Raw genomic sequence first — 16355 nt, 5'->3', positions numbered from 1 at the left:
GAACTGTCACACCCTGCCCAAGGCCAAACCCACCCCACCCCCCTTCCAGGGGAGGAAAGCCAGTGGGAGGTGACAGAAGCCACCCACAGGCTTCTAAGTTTAGCCTGTTCTCCAGACCACTCCCCTCACCCGCCTCCAAGGCCCAGAGCCAGGAATGACTTCATCCTTTTCTCCAAGACTCCACCCTGCCGGCCCGGAGTCCTGCCTTTGCAGACCTGGGGCTGGCCCCTGGTGAGTACCTCAAGAGAGATGCGACTCCAGGCTCACAGCTAAGACAGGGGCCTGAAGAGAAAGACAAGAAGCCACACACAAACATTTTGGAGCCTATGGCCTTTATTCATACCCCACACCAAGAATAGCCAGAGACAAGGCTCCTGCCCAAAGCAGAAACACCAGGGGCCTGGGACCCAGTTACACCCGCCAAGTCCCCTACCCCAGATCGGTTGTGAGCAGGAAGTGTATAAAGTGCTGGTGTGATGATCCTCTGGGGAAGGCCAAAGGGATCAAGAGCCCCACCCCACGCTAAGGCAACAGGAGGGGCTGTGCTGTGAGGGGCAGGATGTACCCCTCTGTTCCCAGGGTGCTGGTGGGAGGGGGCGTGCCTACGGCCACCACTGTCAGGGCTGGGGAAACTCAATGCAGTCCTGGGCAGGAGGGAATTGGGAAAGGGAGCCTTCAAGGATCCCTGATAGGGTGGGGTCCAGGGGGCAGAGGGAGTTTCTGCAACCCCCTGAAGGAAGGAGGGGAGGTCTTAGGGATCTCAGAGAATGGGGCAGCCCCTCCGGCGCTTATTCTTGCGGACCTGGAGGCCAGCCCTGGTGGCCATCTCAAATACCTCCCGCACCCCCTCCTTGGTCTTGGCTGAGCACTCAAGGTAGCCAAAGGCACTGATTCGGTTCGCCATGTCCCGGCCTTCCTCAGATCGAACAGGTTCCTGGGAAGGTAGACGACAGCGGTCAGAGAAAGCTGCTGGTTAGATGCACCTCATCTGTATTTATAACTAAAATAATTACTCCAGCCCCCTTTCCTCAAAGCACCCACCTCAGCCACCACGGGCAGCTTCTAAGCAAGAGACCCAAGACTCATGTTTACCTTCAAAATTCTATCAGCCAGCCCTACATCCCATGGTACTCCCTTCTCTTGACTGAATGCAGACCTATGGTCTCCTGACTCACCTCCCTGCCTCCATTCTCACCTTCTTCCAATCCATCCTCTACGGCTGCCAGAATCATTTTTCTAACATGCTGACCTGACCGTATCTGTCCCCAGTTTAAAATCTTGCCATGAAGTGAAGTCGCTCAGTTGTGTCCAACTCTTTGCGACCCGTGGACTGTAGCCCACAAAGCTCCTCTGTCCATGGGATTCTCCAGGCAAGAATACTGGAGTGGGTTGCCATTTCCTTCTCCAGGGGATCTTCCCAACCCAGGGATCGAACCCAGGTCTCCCACATTGCAGGCAGACACTTTTAACCTCTGCACCACCAGGGAAGCCCATAATTAACCTCAAAGTATTCTTTTCATTCTATTGTCCATATTCCTATCCTGGCAGCTCTCCCTAATTAACTCATCCTATGGCTGGAAAGCCGGCTCCCTGTCTAGGCCTGGCCTTCCCCAGCCGCTTCCAACACCCTCCCCGTCCCATGCCCCCATCAATTCACACCTCCTGACGTGAACCCAGGAGACCCCAAGCAAAGCATCTACTGTAGGAACCCAGTTCCCTGAGGGTGGCAGTTTTCTTACTCATCTTAATAGCCCCGATGCCAAACAGTGGACAGCAAACAAAATGCCAAGTGACCTTAGACAAGTCACTTTGTCCACGTCACTTTCATCAAATATCACTGGTTCTCACCAAGGTGCAGATGCAAGGGGGTAGGAAATGGACCCCACCATTACCTCTAACACGGAGTCAGTAGGAGGGAGACTCCTTTACCAGCCTGCATGCCCTCAGGGGGCGCCTTCCTCCTCAAGGGCTCCCAGCCTGGCAGTGGCACCCACCTGCTTCATCTTGGCCAGCTCTCTCCGAGTATGCTCATCTTGCCTCAGGTCCTTCTTATTCCCCACCAGGATGATGGGCACATTGGGGCAGAAGTGCTTCACTTCTGGGGTCCACTTCTCAGGAATGTTTTCTGCATAGACATGTTCCAACAGTGGACGATAGACAAACCTAAGTTTGTGCCTCCACTTAGGCTAGAAGGCTCCCCCTGAGTCCTGTCTTCCCCATGGCCAAGTCCTAGAGGCTCTTCAGCATGAGAGTCCCTTTCACAGCTCAAAACCCCTCCCCATCACAGTACACATGTTCCCAAGTCCTCCGAGGGCCGGAGTTACCACAGGCTAAAGGGGCTCCCCAGTACCCACCCCCACAGCCTCTGAAGATGATTGAGAGGAGCCCAGGCAAGAGCTCCCTCTGGTTGGTTCCAAGAGGTTCTCAGTCCCCTCCTTCCAACACCCTCACCCAGACTGTCGGGGCTGTCGATGGAGAAGCACATGAGAATGACGTCAGTGTCCGGGTAGGAGAGAGGCCGCAGGCGGTCGTAGTCTTCCTGCCCTGCCGTGTCCCACAGAGCCAGCTCCACCTGACACACAGGGCCAGTGCTTAGCTGGCCTGAGGGCCCCCGCACACACAGCCTCGCCACCCAGAGGTCCTCTGAAATAGCAGCTACCTATTGAGCACCTACTCTGTGCCAGGGACAGTGCTCATCCTTGTCACACAACACAAATAAGGTGAGTCTTTTAAATCCTGAGACAAACTGATCTTTGTGCAGTCTGAGTTGCCATTGTGAGCACCACAATGATTAATTTATGAAGATTAATCTTCATAAAAACCCTTTGAAGAAGACCTTACCATTTCCCCATTTTACATTTGGGGGAACTTAAGCCCAGAGGCAAAGGAATTGGGCCGATTACAGAGCCAGTGTGTTAAAAAAAAAAACAGGAGGTTATCCGGATTTTCTAAGACTGCAACTTCACTTCGTAACTTTGACTGGTTCCAGCTGGGCCAGTAAAACCAGGACATGGGTAGGTGGAAAGGACGGACGTTCTAGGTCCCTAAGTGATGGCGGAGGGTGGGGTTCCAGGGTGAGACGGGAAGGGGGCTGTTTGCCTTTACCTGCTTGCCATCCACCTCTATGTCTGCGATGTAGTTCTCAAAGACCGTAGGGACGTAGACCTCTGGGAACTGATCCTTGCTGAAGACGATAAGGAGGCAGGTCTTCCCACAGGCCCCATCCCCCACAATCACCAGCTTCTTCCGGATGGCAGCCATGGCTGGCAGGGAAGAGGCAGCAGGGATGTTGGGAAAAGCCAGTGAATCCAAAAACACTTCTCTGGGGCCCCCAAGACCTCTCTGGAAACCGAGGCATCCAACAAAAGGAGGGGAGGGAGGGAGGGAGGGAAGGAGCTTGCTCAGGCGTGTTCTCGCCAAGAACCAATTGTTCAGGCAACTGAGCTTGAAATTTCTAATCTCAAGGTCAGGGACAGGTCTCCCCCCATGGGTTAGAATACACAAGTAGAATACACAAGAAGCACCACCCACTTGGGAGCCAGGAAAGCATGAGTTCTAATCTAATCCACTCACCAACTGTGGGTCCCTGAACACCTTGAAGGGTGCTCAGGGACCAGGGCTGTCTCCAGAAAAGCCAGTTTTTATCTATTCTGCATATCAGAGTTTCAAGTCAGACTTTTTTGTTACCAGGATTTCAATACTTTCAAAAGATTAATAATTACAAAGGTCCAATCTGGAACACATTGAACACATTGTCCCTCACTCAGCACAAATCATGCCTGCCCACTGAAAAATGAAGACTCCAGCTGATACGGGTGGGTAAGGAAAGACTGTCATACCCCAGATGCCAGGTAGGGCTTCCCAGGTGGTTCAGTGGTAAAGAAGCTGCCTGCAATGCAGGAGGCTCGGGTTCAATCCCTGGGTCAGGAAGATGCCCTGGAGAAGGAAGTGGCTACCTACTCCAGAGGTAGGAGTAGACAGAGGAGCCTGGCGGGCTACAGTCCATGGGGTCGCAAAACACTCAAATACATCTTAGCGACCAAACAACAGGTGCCAGGTTCTACGGTGGACATTTCGACAAAAATCACTCCCTCTGTCCCCAGAAGCCTGGAAGGTAGTGAGCTTCCCGTTTTGACAAACTAGGAAAGTGAGATTCATGGAGGCTAAGAGGAATTCGGAGTCATGGCAGGGAAGGCACTCAGAGTAGGGCTGTGTGACTAGAGTCTGTTGCTTTTCTACGTTATCACCCCAGAGGTGGGAAGGAGAGCAGAGCAGGGGGAACCCAGACGGAGGGCAGCAGCAGCGGCCAGCCAGCTTCCCTGGCCCACCCCATCCCAGTCCCCAGGGCTCCGCGTACACAAAGGAGGCTCAGTCCAGGCAGTGCCCACAGCCCACACTTGGGCAGGCTGCCTGCCTCCCCCCTTCCTCCTGAGCCTGGCAGCAACACTAGGTCACTCAGCCCCAGGCGGGGGACAATGACCACTCTGTAGGGAGCCACACATCTACCACAGCAGAGCGACTGAGAATAATCCACTAGGGAATCACCTCCACCCACTCCCTGGGACGGCCCCTTCCTCCCCTCTGTCCAGCTCACCCTGAGGCCCTGCCCACCCCTCCCTGTGACTCAGGGCCAGGAGTCAGCTTCCCGGGGTTTCCATGTGTCCCCCGCCCCCAGTTCATCACACCTTGCCAGCTTCTTTTTGCCCCAGAAGCTGAGCCTCACTTCCTCCTTCCCTGGGGAGAGGAGCTGACCTCCAGCCGGCTGGAGTTCCCAGGCCCCCAGCCTGGGAGGAAGAGAGGGCGGGTTTCGGGCCTGAGATGAAGTCGAGGCTGTGGGGAGGAGCGGGAGCTAGAGCCGGCGCTGGGAGGAACTCCAAAAGGGAGACAAATGAAGGCCAATTCCAGCGCCAGCCACACAGGGAGTGGTTAAGAAAGAAGGGGACGGTAACCTGATCTCTGCCCCAAACCTGGCTTTTTCTCTCAGTCCCACATCCTGTCAAACTAGGCTGAGCTCCCTCACTCCCCACACACCACCACCACCACCTCACAGCCCAGCCCTGGTCTGCCTTTTTGGAAGTGAATATTACAGCCCAAGGCACGTTCTCTTCAACAGTGGGATCCCGGGTGGCCTCCCTCCCCTCCACACACGCATGCACAACACTGGGATGAGGGGAAGCGGATGTGAATCAGACAGAATTTATAGGAGTTGAGCGCACGGCCACTAACACCACAACAGGGGCTCTCTGATACCCCAAAAGGCAAGCAAGAAAGCATTCACCCTGCCAGCTGATTTCCTCCACAAAGGGAAACCATTCTTCAGAAAAGGGGGTCTCCTGAAAATTCTACCCAAGTGACCAGCTCCCTCACACATTCCCACAAGTCCACTGGTCCAACTAAGGGAAGACAGGCTGCGGTAGCCCCAACCTGGGACAGGCAGCATTGATGGACAGATGCAGGGCATTCACCACCAGGGTGAATACCAGTTGCCTAGCTCTGAGTTTGCCACTGCCCTCTCCCACCCAAGCTGGGCAGTTTAGGTAGCACCAGATGGTGCGGGTCAGAGGCCAGAACTCCAGGGCAGGGGCATGCTGGAATGATCTGGAGCACACCCTCCCCCAGCTCAATTAACACTTTACCTTCAGGCTCAGAGGAATCCTAGACCCAGGCCAGGCCACGACAACAGCTCCCTTTGAGAGGCAACCCCTGAGGAACTGCCCCATTGACTCCAAGAGGGGCAACCAAACCCCACAGGACATGGTATGAGTTGAACTCCTGGGGCCTTCCCTGGGATGAAACAGCTCCTCGATCATTCTCAAGCTTTCCAGATGAACCAGGGGCTGATGTACCCTGACGACCACCCCTGATGTCTAGGGAAGAAATCAGATACCTCCTCCTCGACTTGAAAACCAGAAGTGACTTGGCCTCGGGTTCCCCAGGCCAAACCCCCAGGATACTCTTTAGCCAGGTTGGGGAGTGTGAAGGAAGGAACAGACACACACACACACACACACACACACACACGGCTTGGATCCTTCCCAATTTCCCGTACCTCCACTCCAGGTCGGCTCCAGAAACCATCCTGGGCGAGGTCCAGACCCCCGGAGCAGTGGCAGCCCCCGCGGTCACACCCCACCCTTATTCCTGCCACTTCACAGGCCCGGCGGGGGGGAATTCCCACCTCAAGCCGGACTCGGGCCCCAACTCACACCCCTGCCAAGGTCCACCGCGGGCCGCAGACTTGGGAGCTGAGCATCTGCGCGGGAGCTCCCTCGCGGAGACCCAAGTTGCCCCCTCTCCACCTCGCCCTGCCGAGCAGGTTCTGGGAAGCCGAGAGAAGGCTACGGACTTCGACTCGGACACCTAGAGGCGAGAGGCCCTGCGGGACAATTCCTGGCGACCTCCACGGCAGCCCAGGAGGGCAGGGAGGGGCCCAGCCGTCCGGATCCCCGCGCCGCCCAGACGCCGCGTACGAGGGGAGGGAAGGGGCCCGCGCTCGGGCCAAAGCCCCTCCCCGGCCGGCGCTCCGAGCTCCAGCCAAGCGGAGAAGAGGGAAAGTGCTCTGCCGGGGACCAATGCCCAGGAGCCCGCCGCCCACAGCCCCAACCCGGGGTACCTTCCGCTCCGCCGCTTCCAGCTGCGCTGCGGGTGCGGGAGGCAGAGACTGACCCGCGGGGCCCCGCCGCCCCGCCCTCCTCCAGCGCCGCGGCGGGGAGGGGCGACTGGCCGGGAGGGGCGGGCCGGGCGGCTCTTGGCTCCGCCCGCCCCCGGCCCCAGCGTGTAGCCCAGCGCTGGCCCTCGGGGTCCGGGAGACTCCTGGACTGCGGAGGAGCGGGCGGCGGGGCTAGGCGCGGCGAACTGGACCCGGGAGGACTCTTCCTCAGCGCCACCTTCCAGCTCTTACGGGCGGACCGGAGTCGGGAAAGTTGAGAGGGGCCCGGGGTGGGGTCAGGAAAGGGCCGCTGCTGCCCTCCGGTGGCTGAGCGGCCACCCGCGCCTACACCACCTGGGTGGTGTCCCGTGGGAGGCAGGACTGGGAAAAGCGGCTTCGGGGACGCCGGAGGAAGGGGCTGCGGGAAATCCCCACCCTCTTAGAATCGTTGCGCAGTAAGTACAGCCCACCATCATCCCCCAGCCTCGGAGACCTTTCAGAACCTTTGAGATTCAGGGGCACTTGGTTCCACCTTGCAATTCCCTTCCGTCCCCCTACCCGGAATTTCCAACTCCTACCCATCCTTCAAAGGGCATTCTTGGAAACCTTTCTGGATTCCCCAGCTAAGAATTCAGTTCTTTCTGTGCTTCTAGGGACACCTCCCAGGTGCTCTAGAGGCCTCCCAGGTGGCTCAAGTGATAAAGAATTCGCCTACCAATGCAGGAGACACAGGCAGGAGACGCCGGTTCGATCCCTGAGTCAGGAAGATCCCCTGAAGGAGGAAATGGTAACCCACTGTAGTATTCTTGCTTGGGGAAATCTCATGGACAGAGGAGTCTGATGGGCTATATAGTCCATGGGGTCACAAAGAGCCAGACAGGACAGAGCACAGTTCACACGTAGCACAGGGACACCTAGCCTGGTCTGACTTGTGTGTTGCGTATTTACCAACACATGTATCTTTTTCCCTGAAAGGTACATGAGGAAGTGAATGGAGGATGAGGACGGCTGCTGCTGCTGCTGCTAAGTCGCTTCAGTCGTGTCTGACTCTGTGCGACCCCATAGACGGCAGCCCACGAGGCTCCAGTCCCTGGGATTCTCCAGGCAAGAACACTGGAGTGGGTACTTACATTTTATTAGCTTGTGCAGGGTACACTACATAGCTTTTAATAGTCATCACAGATTTTTAGGTTAAGTATACACATCCCCTTTTACCTGTAAGGAAGCTGAGGCTCAGAAGTTCAGTGACTTGTCCAAATTTTGCAATATGTTCATGGCAGAGCAAAATCTCAGAGAGTCAGGCCTGTCTGGCTCTAAAGCTGGTCTCTCTCCCTGCTGCCCACTGTGATCCTTCAATCTGTCCCTTCTCACTTTCTGGCACAATGTGTGGCACATAATAGGTTTTCAACAAATATCTGCTGAATGAATGAATGTTGCAAGTCATACAGACTTTAAACATCTGACAAGCAACCCACACATCTGCTAAATGAGGAAACTGAGGTCCACAGCAGTTTGGTCCCAATCCTCTTAACTGGCTCAATAGACCTAGCTATTTACTCAGTTCAGATCAGTTTCTATCTTCAAAGAACTTGTGATCTAAATTCAGAATACAGACAAAATTTTTTTTTTTTTCAGAATACAGACAAATTAAAGATAGGTAATAGCTATTGAACCCTTATTACATAGATCGGGCTATGCATACATGAACTACTTTAGTCCTATAACCACCTCATGAGGTAGTACTGTAATGCCCATTTTTCCAAAAAGCAAGTTGAGGCTCAGAGAGATTGCAGACTTCTTGGTTGGATTTGGCACCAGGACCCAAACAGCAGGACTTTCAACCCCCTGCGACTTCACGGCTACTCTGTACCAAGTCCTCATATAGACAGTTACAGTACAAGAGGCGAGTGCTGTAGGGCGGGCATGCATGGCTGTGGAAGAACAGAAGTGTTCAAGTTGCAGCGATGCATTGATTTTAAATGTGTTGGAGCTACTCTAGACCCACAGAGTTGTGGAAATCCCAAGAGGGTGGTGGTGGAGAAAGACAGGACTGGAGAAGGAAGCAGTGGCCCCATCAACAGCTGAGTGTCAGCTTTGGTCTAGGTGCCATAAGGAGCACTAAAGTGCTCTCTCAGAGGAATCACCAACTTAGATTCACATGGTAGAAACGGCTCCTTGGCTGCTGTGTGTAATCTTTACTGGGTAAACAGGGAAGTGGCTTGGAAATAAAATCAGCAGATGAGTTAGGAGGCTTGTATACTAAAGGACTACAGTAGTGACTTTGTGTGTGTGCTCAGTCGTTCAGTCATGTCTGACTCTTTGCGACTCCACGGAGTGTAGCCCGTCAGGCTCCTCTGTCCATGGGATTTGCCAGGCAAGAATACTGGAGTGGGTTGCTATTTCCTTCCTTCTCCAGGGGCTCTTCTTGACCCAGGGATTGGACCCAGGGATGGAAGCCACATCTCTTATGTCTCCTGTATTGGCAGGTGGATTCTTTACCACTGGGCCACCTAATAGAAATATGTTTTTAAATATTTAATCATCAATACTTTATGATTGATTAGCTTGATGAGGAAGAAAGAGAAACCAAAGGTGATCAGCTCCAAGAATTCTAATTTGAGTAGCTGAGTTGGTGCCCCCTGAGATAGAGCCAGGAGAAGGATGTATTTGTGGGAGAAATGATGGATTCATTTAGAGGAATGTTGAGTTGAAGTGCTTGTGGGATATCTAGGGGATGTTTGGAAGACCACGGGGATATGTAGGTCTAAGGCTCAGGAAAAGTCTGGACTGGAAAGGGTGCCTTGGAAGACACCAGCTCTAAAATGAAGCCACAGAACAGGATGAGAGTGTGTGGAGTGGGAAGAGCAGAGCAAAGATCCTAGGAACATTACATTTTTTAGGGCTCTTCTGGCATTCTTTCCACCACCCCAAAGAGATTTTCCTTACCTTTCAGTTTTAAGTCAAAGTAAATAAAGACACACATCTTTATTCATCTGGTTTATTTGCCAAGAGCTATAACTTTAGATCTAACTGGCACCCCTTCTTCAGTTAAGTTGCCACTAAAGAAGGTCAGGGAAACAACTTCAGAATTTGGGTTGGGAGAGGCATAAGCATGGAGAGGCTGGGATGGTGGTGGGAGGTTCAGGGCTTGAGCCTCTCAGGAGTAACTGCCTGGCCCTCCCAGGGGGATGACGAAGACCGAGATATCATCCCCGGAACCCAGCTTGTTGTTGGGGAGACGCCAACCACGGTCCCGGGGTGTGCCCCGGGCCCCCAGGACCAGAGCTTGGGCCAGAGCTGTGTACCTGCCAGGAGCACATGTGCATATTCATGTACCAACATGTCTATGGGAAGATGGGTACACAGGCTCTCATGTGGGTCTCCCAGCATCGCTTCCCTTTGTCCCTTCCTTCCCCATCGTCATTCCCTTGCCACCATACAACCCCTACCTGCTGGGGTCATTGGGCTCATAGGCTGACAGCACCCTGTCCACAGTGGCAGCTACCTCACAGTCACTGGTGACGTCCCACAGCCCATCTGTTCCCAAGACTAGCACGTCATCTGGGCAGTGCTCGTACTGCGTCAGGTCATACACTCGCACCTGGCGGGGAAAGAGGGTGCAGTGGGAGCCTGGGGATAAAGCAACCTGAGGTGAAAGCTAGCCCTAGACCCCCAGAGGAGGGAGGGTATGGCTAAGGCGGCGCCCGTGTGACTCACCTCAGGGAAACAGGAGAGGAAGGGCTTGATGGGCAGCGTGGAACTGCAGACCCTGAGGTTGTGGTCTCCCAAGCCCCGTGTCACCCCAATGGTGGCCATCACTCGAGCCTAAAGAAAATGAGGAGAGGCGCTGCTCTAGCCCTCTCTCGAGTCTCTGGGACCGTGGACCCTCTCCACCCCGACCCTCAGGTAGAACCTCCACCTCCCTAGACAAGTTGTGATGGGTCCTCCTGCCCTCTCCCACCTCTACCATGGAGTTTACCTTTTTGCCCTCCCCACAGACCAGAGGAAACCTGAGATCCTCCAGCTCGATCTTTTTGTAGGCCCTGGGGGGGGAGTAGAGGAGGCATCACCCAGGCATCAAAGCCCCTCTCCCCTAGGAGCCACACCCCTTATACAAACCCCTTAAGAAGGGGCACACACCCCCCAACTCCCAGACTAGCCCGGCCTTCAGCTTCCACCGTGCTGCTGGCCAGGGACTGGTTGCGTTGCCATGAAAATGGGCCCCAGCTCTGAGGGAAGTGTTACCAGCCAGTCATGTTCTGGTCCCGGTACAGCATCCTCTGCCCCAACTCCTTAGGCTGAACTCTGCGGGGGAACTCGAGGTGGGTGAATTCACCACCCAGCAGCTCTGGTTTCAGGAAGCCCTGGGGTTGGGAGTGACCAGAGAGAGCAGAGGGCCAGGGGGCATTACGTTTACAGGACATCCTGGTGTACAGATGATGTTAATTATAGCAGACCCTTAAGGAGAGTCAGGTGGGAGACCTGGGTTCAATGCCTGGGTTGGGAGGATCCCCTGGAGAAGGAAATGGCAACCGTCTCCAGTATTCTTGCCTGGAGAATCCCATGGACAGAAGAACCTGGTGGGCTACAGTCCACGGGGTCCCAAAGAGTTGGACATGACTGGACGACTAACACTTTTTACTTTAAGTGGAGTTTACTCTGTAACATGCACTGTTCTCATATTAACATATTAACTCATTTAATCCTCATAACAGCCTTTAAGGTAGGAACTCCTGATACATGGAGAAGCTAAGGGAATTGTCAAAGATCACACAATTAGCAAAGTACTGAAACCAGGATTTGATCCTTGGCAGCCCAGCTCCTAAGCCATTGCTTTAAAGCACCAAGCCGTCCTGTTCCTTAGGGGCCTTTGCTGTTTCCTTTCCCCACCTCTGACTGCACTTCCTTCCTCAGTGGGGGCCACAGTGGGAGCTTTGGGGCAGCCCACGTTCCTTCCTGTTGTGTCCTCCACGCCAGCCCAGCCCTGTATTCCCTAGTCTGTGAAGGGGCCTTCCCAGTAAGCTCCAGTAAGGAGCTGTCTGTCTGTATGGTGGGGGTGGGAGAGTCCTTGGGACTTGACAGTACAGAGAGGCACAAGATTCCACAAGGAATGGGAGCAGAGGGTTTGGTTCTTACTTACAAGCAGCTGAAGACGCTGGCGCTCAGTCTCCGGGGTGAACTCCCGGGACATTGGAATGATTTCACCATTCCGGACGATGATGGCTCTGCCCAGAGAAAGAAAAGGTTTGGACTTGGCTCTACTCAGCACCCTCACATGAAGAATTCCAAAAAGACAAGGCCCGCCCTCAGAGTCCCTCACCCAGACCTCGTTTTTTTTCCCCTCATAGTTACTTCAAGCCATTCTTTATGTCTGTGATTCCTCCTGACCCCATCTAGTCTTTGATTTTTAACACCCACCACTTCATTCTCTTCTATTCCTCCATCCCAGAAAGTTGACTGCCACCTCCCCCTCGCCCCCGCCCACAGCCTTTTTAAAAGCTGCCACCCCATACCTGCTGTCACCTGCGTTGGCCACGTACACCTTGCCTAGCAAGTAGACCACAACCAGTGCACAGCAGCCCCCTTCCACTTGGTGGCCACGCCGCTCCCGGGCCATCTGCTCATCCTGCCAAATGAGGAAGGGTCAAAGCAGGGTGGATGAAGAAGAGACTCAATACACACAGCCACCTGGCCCACATCTGCAGAAATAAACTGGCCCAGGCAAGCCACACTGGTGGAGAGTAGGAAAGACATCTGTATAACACACCCTCCCTCCCTGCCTCTGAACCAAGTTCTGCTCAGGTTTTCGAAGCAGTTATGGGTTCTCAGAGTCACCTCCTGAGGCCACCTGACTCCTATACATAGTTGACCAGAGTGTCTGCCTGGCAGGCCCTTGGCCTGGGCCACCCACTTACCATGAGCTGGAAGGCATTCTCAATGGCACCCACTACCAGGCTCTCATGAGTCACTTCCTTCTGTGAAGACCAGCAGGACTGAGGACCAACCAACTGAGAGGAATCAGAGGAACCTGGAGCCCCCGGGGTGGACGGGAGGCAGAGGGGAGGTGGTAAGGGGTCCTGGAGTATCTCCACCAGGTCTTTTAGCTGCTCCCGAATGTGGCGATGCAGAAGCCTGGAGGCCATTTCAGCAGCCCCGCCCCCTGCATGCCCATCAAACAGACCCCAGTAGTAGAAGCAGAGTCCCTGGGGAAGGAAAAGTTGGAGGTGAGTGAGTGTGTGTGTGTGTGTGTGTGTGTTTTATGCAGGGAGAAAAGCAAGACTCTGGGCATCCATATAAACATCAGAGAGGAAGTCAGAGTTTGGTATTAAAGGCAAATTAGATTTATTCATTCATTCACCAAGGGCCTACAATGTGTCTAAAAGCAAAGCATCAAAAGAGTCAAACTCAAAGGATAAAGATGCAAACATAAGCAATGGTAATTATTTAAATCATCAATAAATACATGAGCATCTACATTTTAAGTGGAAAACTAAATATTCATACTAACATGGTAGAATCTGAGCAATGCCAGATAAAGGTTCTGTGCCATAAGGCAGAAAGCTAGTGATTTAGGATGTATTGCGTGGCTCAGATGAAAACTAAATGCCTGGAATCCCTGGGGAGAGGTGTCTCCCGTGTCTCTGGAGGCTAAGAAGGGGGTTGGGGGGCTTACCTGGCCTCGGCTAGGCTCCCTAGGTGCCCCTGAAACACTCCTCCGGCCTTCCACATACACCACTTCACAGCAAGCCTGGTCCTCATTGTGCCGGCTCTTGCCAGCGTTGATGACCCTATCAGGCCAAAGTGACCACATCAGGTTGGATACCAGGCCAGGTCCTGGAATAACTCCCACCTTAGACACACATACCCTCTCTGGCTTGCTGGCCAAGCTGAAAAAGGTCACAGCCACCTGGGAACCAGGCCAGAGGGAGGAGGAGAAGGGAGGCAGGGCAAGTCACAAGGAGTACAGTCTGGGTGTCAGGCTCCACCGCCTTCTAGAAAGGCCACAGCCACAGCAGCACTTTCCCACCTCAGTTCTCCCACCTCTGGCTAAGGGGACACCCTGATGGTGCCACTGGGGGAGGGCCTGGATGAAGGGGAGGAGGTTTTAATTCCTGGCTTGCCAAGATCCTACATCCACCCTGGTGCACCTTCCCCCAAACTGTTCTAGTGCCCTATCCACAAGACCCCACCCTACCCTCATGAGTACACCCACCTTTATCCTAAAATCATCCGTGAAAGTTTCTGCTGCTTTGTTTTTTTGTTTTGTTTTTGTTTTTTGACCGCTTGTGGGGTCTTAGTTTCCCAACCAGGGATGGAACCCGAGCACCCTGTGTTGGAAGCTTGGCGTCTTAACATGGAAGTCCCAGTTTCTGCTGCTTTGGCAATGAGTAAGTGTTCCAGCCCATATCAGGAAAGAGGAATTGAAATAGGGTAGGAGTGGAAGACCCCATGGACTGTGCTGGAGCCACACAACCCCAAACTCTTTCCAAATAGGAAGTAAAAGGAGCTGATAGTGGGGCCACAGGTCCACCAGCCACCACCCTCAGCCCCTCCGCACCCTCAGCTTCCTAAGTGCTCTGCTTTCCTAGCAGATGCATTAAAAATCCACGGGCCCTATGGGAATTCCCTGGCGGTCCAGTGGTTAGGTGCTTTCACCTCCGGTCCCGGATCCCTGGTCAGGGAACTAAGATCCCTCATGGCATACAGACAGACAAACAAAACCCAGGTGGCCTTGGGGCAAGCCGGCTGCTCCCGCCCGCCACTCTGACCGCTCTGGCCCGAGGGTCCACTTCCTTGCATGGCCAGGGCAAGTCCACCCACCAAAGGGTGTTCAAGGGGGCCCTCCCGCTTCCCCCGGGCGCCCCCCCACCTTCCGCCCCTGGGAAAGCCGGCGGCAGCCTGGTGTCGCGGGCTATTTCTGGGTGTGGAGGGGGAGGGGAACGGTAAGAGGGACAGGGAACTGGGGCGCTGGGGTCGGGAAGCCCAAGGAATTTTTCCAGCTGCCGTCTCCTATGTTACAAGGGACCCCCGGCCCTTGACACCTCCCCTCTCTTGGCCACTAAACTACGGGGCCGCGACTGAGAACTGGCCAACTCATCGTTCACGGGCCCTTCACCCTCCCGGCTCTGGGAGAGAACAAGGTTCTGAAGCGGCGCGGATGAGGACAGTCAGCGAGCTAGAAGATCCTGAGAAAAAGCTGCACCCGACTTGAGAAAAGGGCTGGGAGCGGGTGCGGCCCGAAGCCCAGGGAAAGCAAGTCCTGGGAAAAGAGAGCCCCCTGGCACCGAGCTCGGCGAGGGGGATGCATCCGAGGGTCGGGAATGCCGAGGTGGGGAGGAGGTTGGGAGGGGGTCCCATCTTGGTTAGGGTGCCCCTGGGGGCGCTCACTCGGCGTAGCCCGTGCTCCAAGGCAGGCGACGGCCGGTGTCCGGAGGGCTTTGCACAGCCCGGCCAGCGTGGTCGTCGGCGCGTCGCAGACCCCCGGGGCTCAGCTGCAGAAAAGTCGGTCGGGAGAAGCTTGCTCGAGCCTCTACTGTCCTCGCTGGAGCCGCACCCCCGCTCCCAGCCCTGGCCGGAGGGCTCCTAGGAGCTTGTGGAGGGGCAGCGGGTGGCGCCGAGGTCGCGTTGGGCAGATCTGGCGACTTGGGGCGCGAAGGCGGGGCGCCCCCAGAGCTCACCAGGTGCGCCACGGCCGAGCGCACCCGGTTTAGCATGCTGCCTCCCTGCCCCGCCCTCGGCCGTGGCCCCGCCCCAGAGCAGGCCCCGCCCCCTAGGGCTCGCGAGGGGCGGTGCTCGCTCCGATCAGTTCGGTCCCTCCATTGGTTCCCCGCCTCCAGGCGGGTCCCGGGCAAATCTTCCCGGCTCCCGGACCGGCCCTGCGGGCTAGTGGCCTCTCCCCACCCCGTCCGGCTTCTCCCGCCTCCGTTTTTTAGGGGAAGAAGGGTCTGCTGTTGTAGGGAGGGAACAGAGAAAAGGAAATCTTACTCTAGATTAGACATCAGCTAGAACTTTCCCATTGTGACGGGAAGGTGGTGTCTCCTCGACCTCAGTTCGTTGTGGCCAGCCTGCCCAGAGGGTGATGGAGCTGATGACTTCCATCAGGGACCGCTGGGTGTGAAGCTCTGGTGTGATAACACCTCTGGCTGGGGCTGCCAGAGTGAGAATGAGGGCGAGCGAACTGTTGCTGGGGTGCTGTGGAGGTGGTAACAAGGCAGGCTGGAGCCAGTCATCCTGAATTGGGGAGCTGGGTAAGTTCCTGGATTCCCAGAGACACTGTTCCCCGTGAAGACCACCTCTAGATCCGTCAGATTGGTTGCCACTCCACTTTTTTTTCAGGACACAATTTCCTCCCACATTTCCATATTTAAACCTCCCTTGACCACAGAAGAATTAGGTAGTAAGGATAACAACAATGACTACCATTTATTGAGGACTAACTACATAATGGTCCCTCTGCAAAACGCTTACTTTACTTCAGGCCCTTTACACTACACACTAACCCTGCAAGGTAGGTTTTTGTTATGTTCTTTTTATGGATGAGGCAGGTTTGGACGTTCCTGTTATTTTACATGACTTATTCCAGGAGGTCAACAACCCAGTGTGAAATTTATGCCTGTGTCCATTTCCCAACCACCTAAACTGATACTATCTTAAGAATCAAACTGATTTATATAGATCAGAGAAGAAGGGTTAAGAAGGGTGAAGA

General features: G+C 54.8%; 2 protein-coding genes across 4 annotated transcripts; both read right to left on the bottom strand.

Moving 5' to 3' along the window:
- Positions 1–311: 311 nt before the first annotated feature.
- On the bottom strand, positions 312–6750 carry RHOC (ras homolog family member C). 3 transcript variants are annotated; one of them, XM_005887092.3, is made up of 5 exons: positions 6614–6750; positions 3106–3263; positions 2452–2572; positions 1995–2125; positions 312–934 (listed from the first exon to the last, which is right to left on the bottom strand). In XM_005887092.3, exons 2-5 carry the CDS (start codon positions 3259–3261, stop codon positions 761–763), a joined length of 582 nt encoding a protein of 193 aa, XP_005887154.1. In that variant the 5' UTR covers positions 3262–3263; positions 6614–6750; the 3' UTR covers positions 312–760. The 3 variants fall into 3 exon arrangements, with proteins under 3 accessions (XP_005887154.1, XP_070223580.1, XP_070223581.1); XM_070367479.1 differs by lacking the exon at positions 6614–6750 and adding an exon at positions 6050–6196; XM_070367480.1 differs by lacking the exon at positions 6614–6750 and adding an exon at positions 4686–5009.
- A 266-nt stretch (positions 6751–7016) lies between these two features.
- On the bottom strand, positions 7017–15377 carry PPM1J (protein phosphatase, Mg2+/Mn2+ dependent 1J). Its single transcript, XM_005887093.2, has 10 exons — positions 15038–15377; positions 13323–13437; positions 12565–12852; positions 12163–12275; positions 11790–11874; positions 10895–11013; positions 10629–10692; positions 10367–10474; positions 10099–10250; positions 7017–9954 (listed from the first exon to the last, which is right to left on the bottom strand). The coding sequence occupies exons 1-10, from the start codon at positions 15361–15363 to the stop codon at positions 9807–9809; spliced, it is 1518 nt and encodes a 505-aa protein (XP_005887155.1). The 5' UTR covers positions 15364–15377; the 3' UTR covers positions 7017–9806.
- Positions 15378–16355: the final 978 nt, after the last annotated feature.

Source organism: Bos mutus, chromosome 3 (genome assembly GCF_027580195.1).
Source record: "Bos mutus isolate GX-2022 chromosome 3, NWIPB_WYAK_1.1, whole genome shotgun sequence".
Classification (NCBI taxonomy): domain Eukaryota; kingdom Metazoa; phylum Chordata; class Mammalia; order Artiodactyla; family Bovidae; genus Bos; species Bos mutus.
This window is presented reverse-complemented; position numbering and strand designations above follow the sequence as displayed.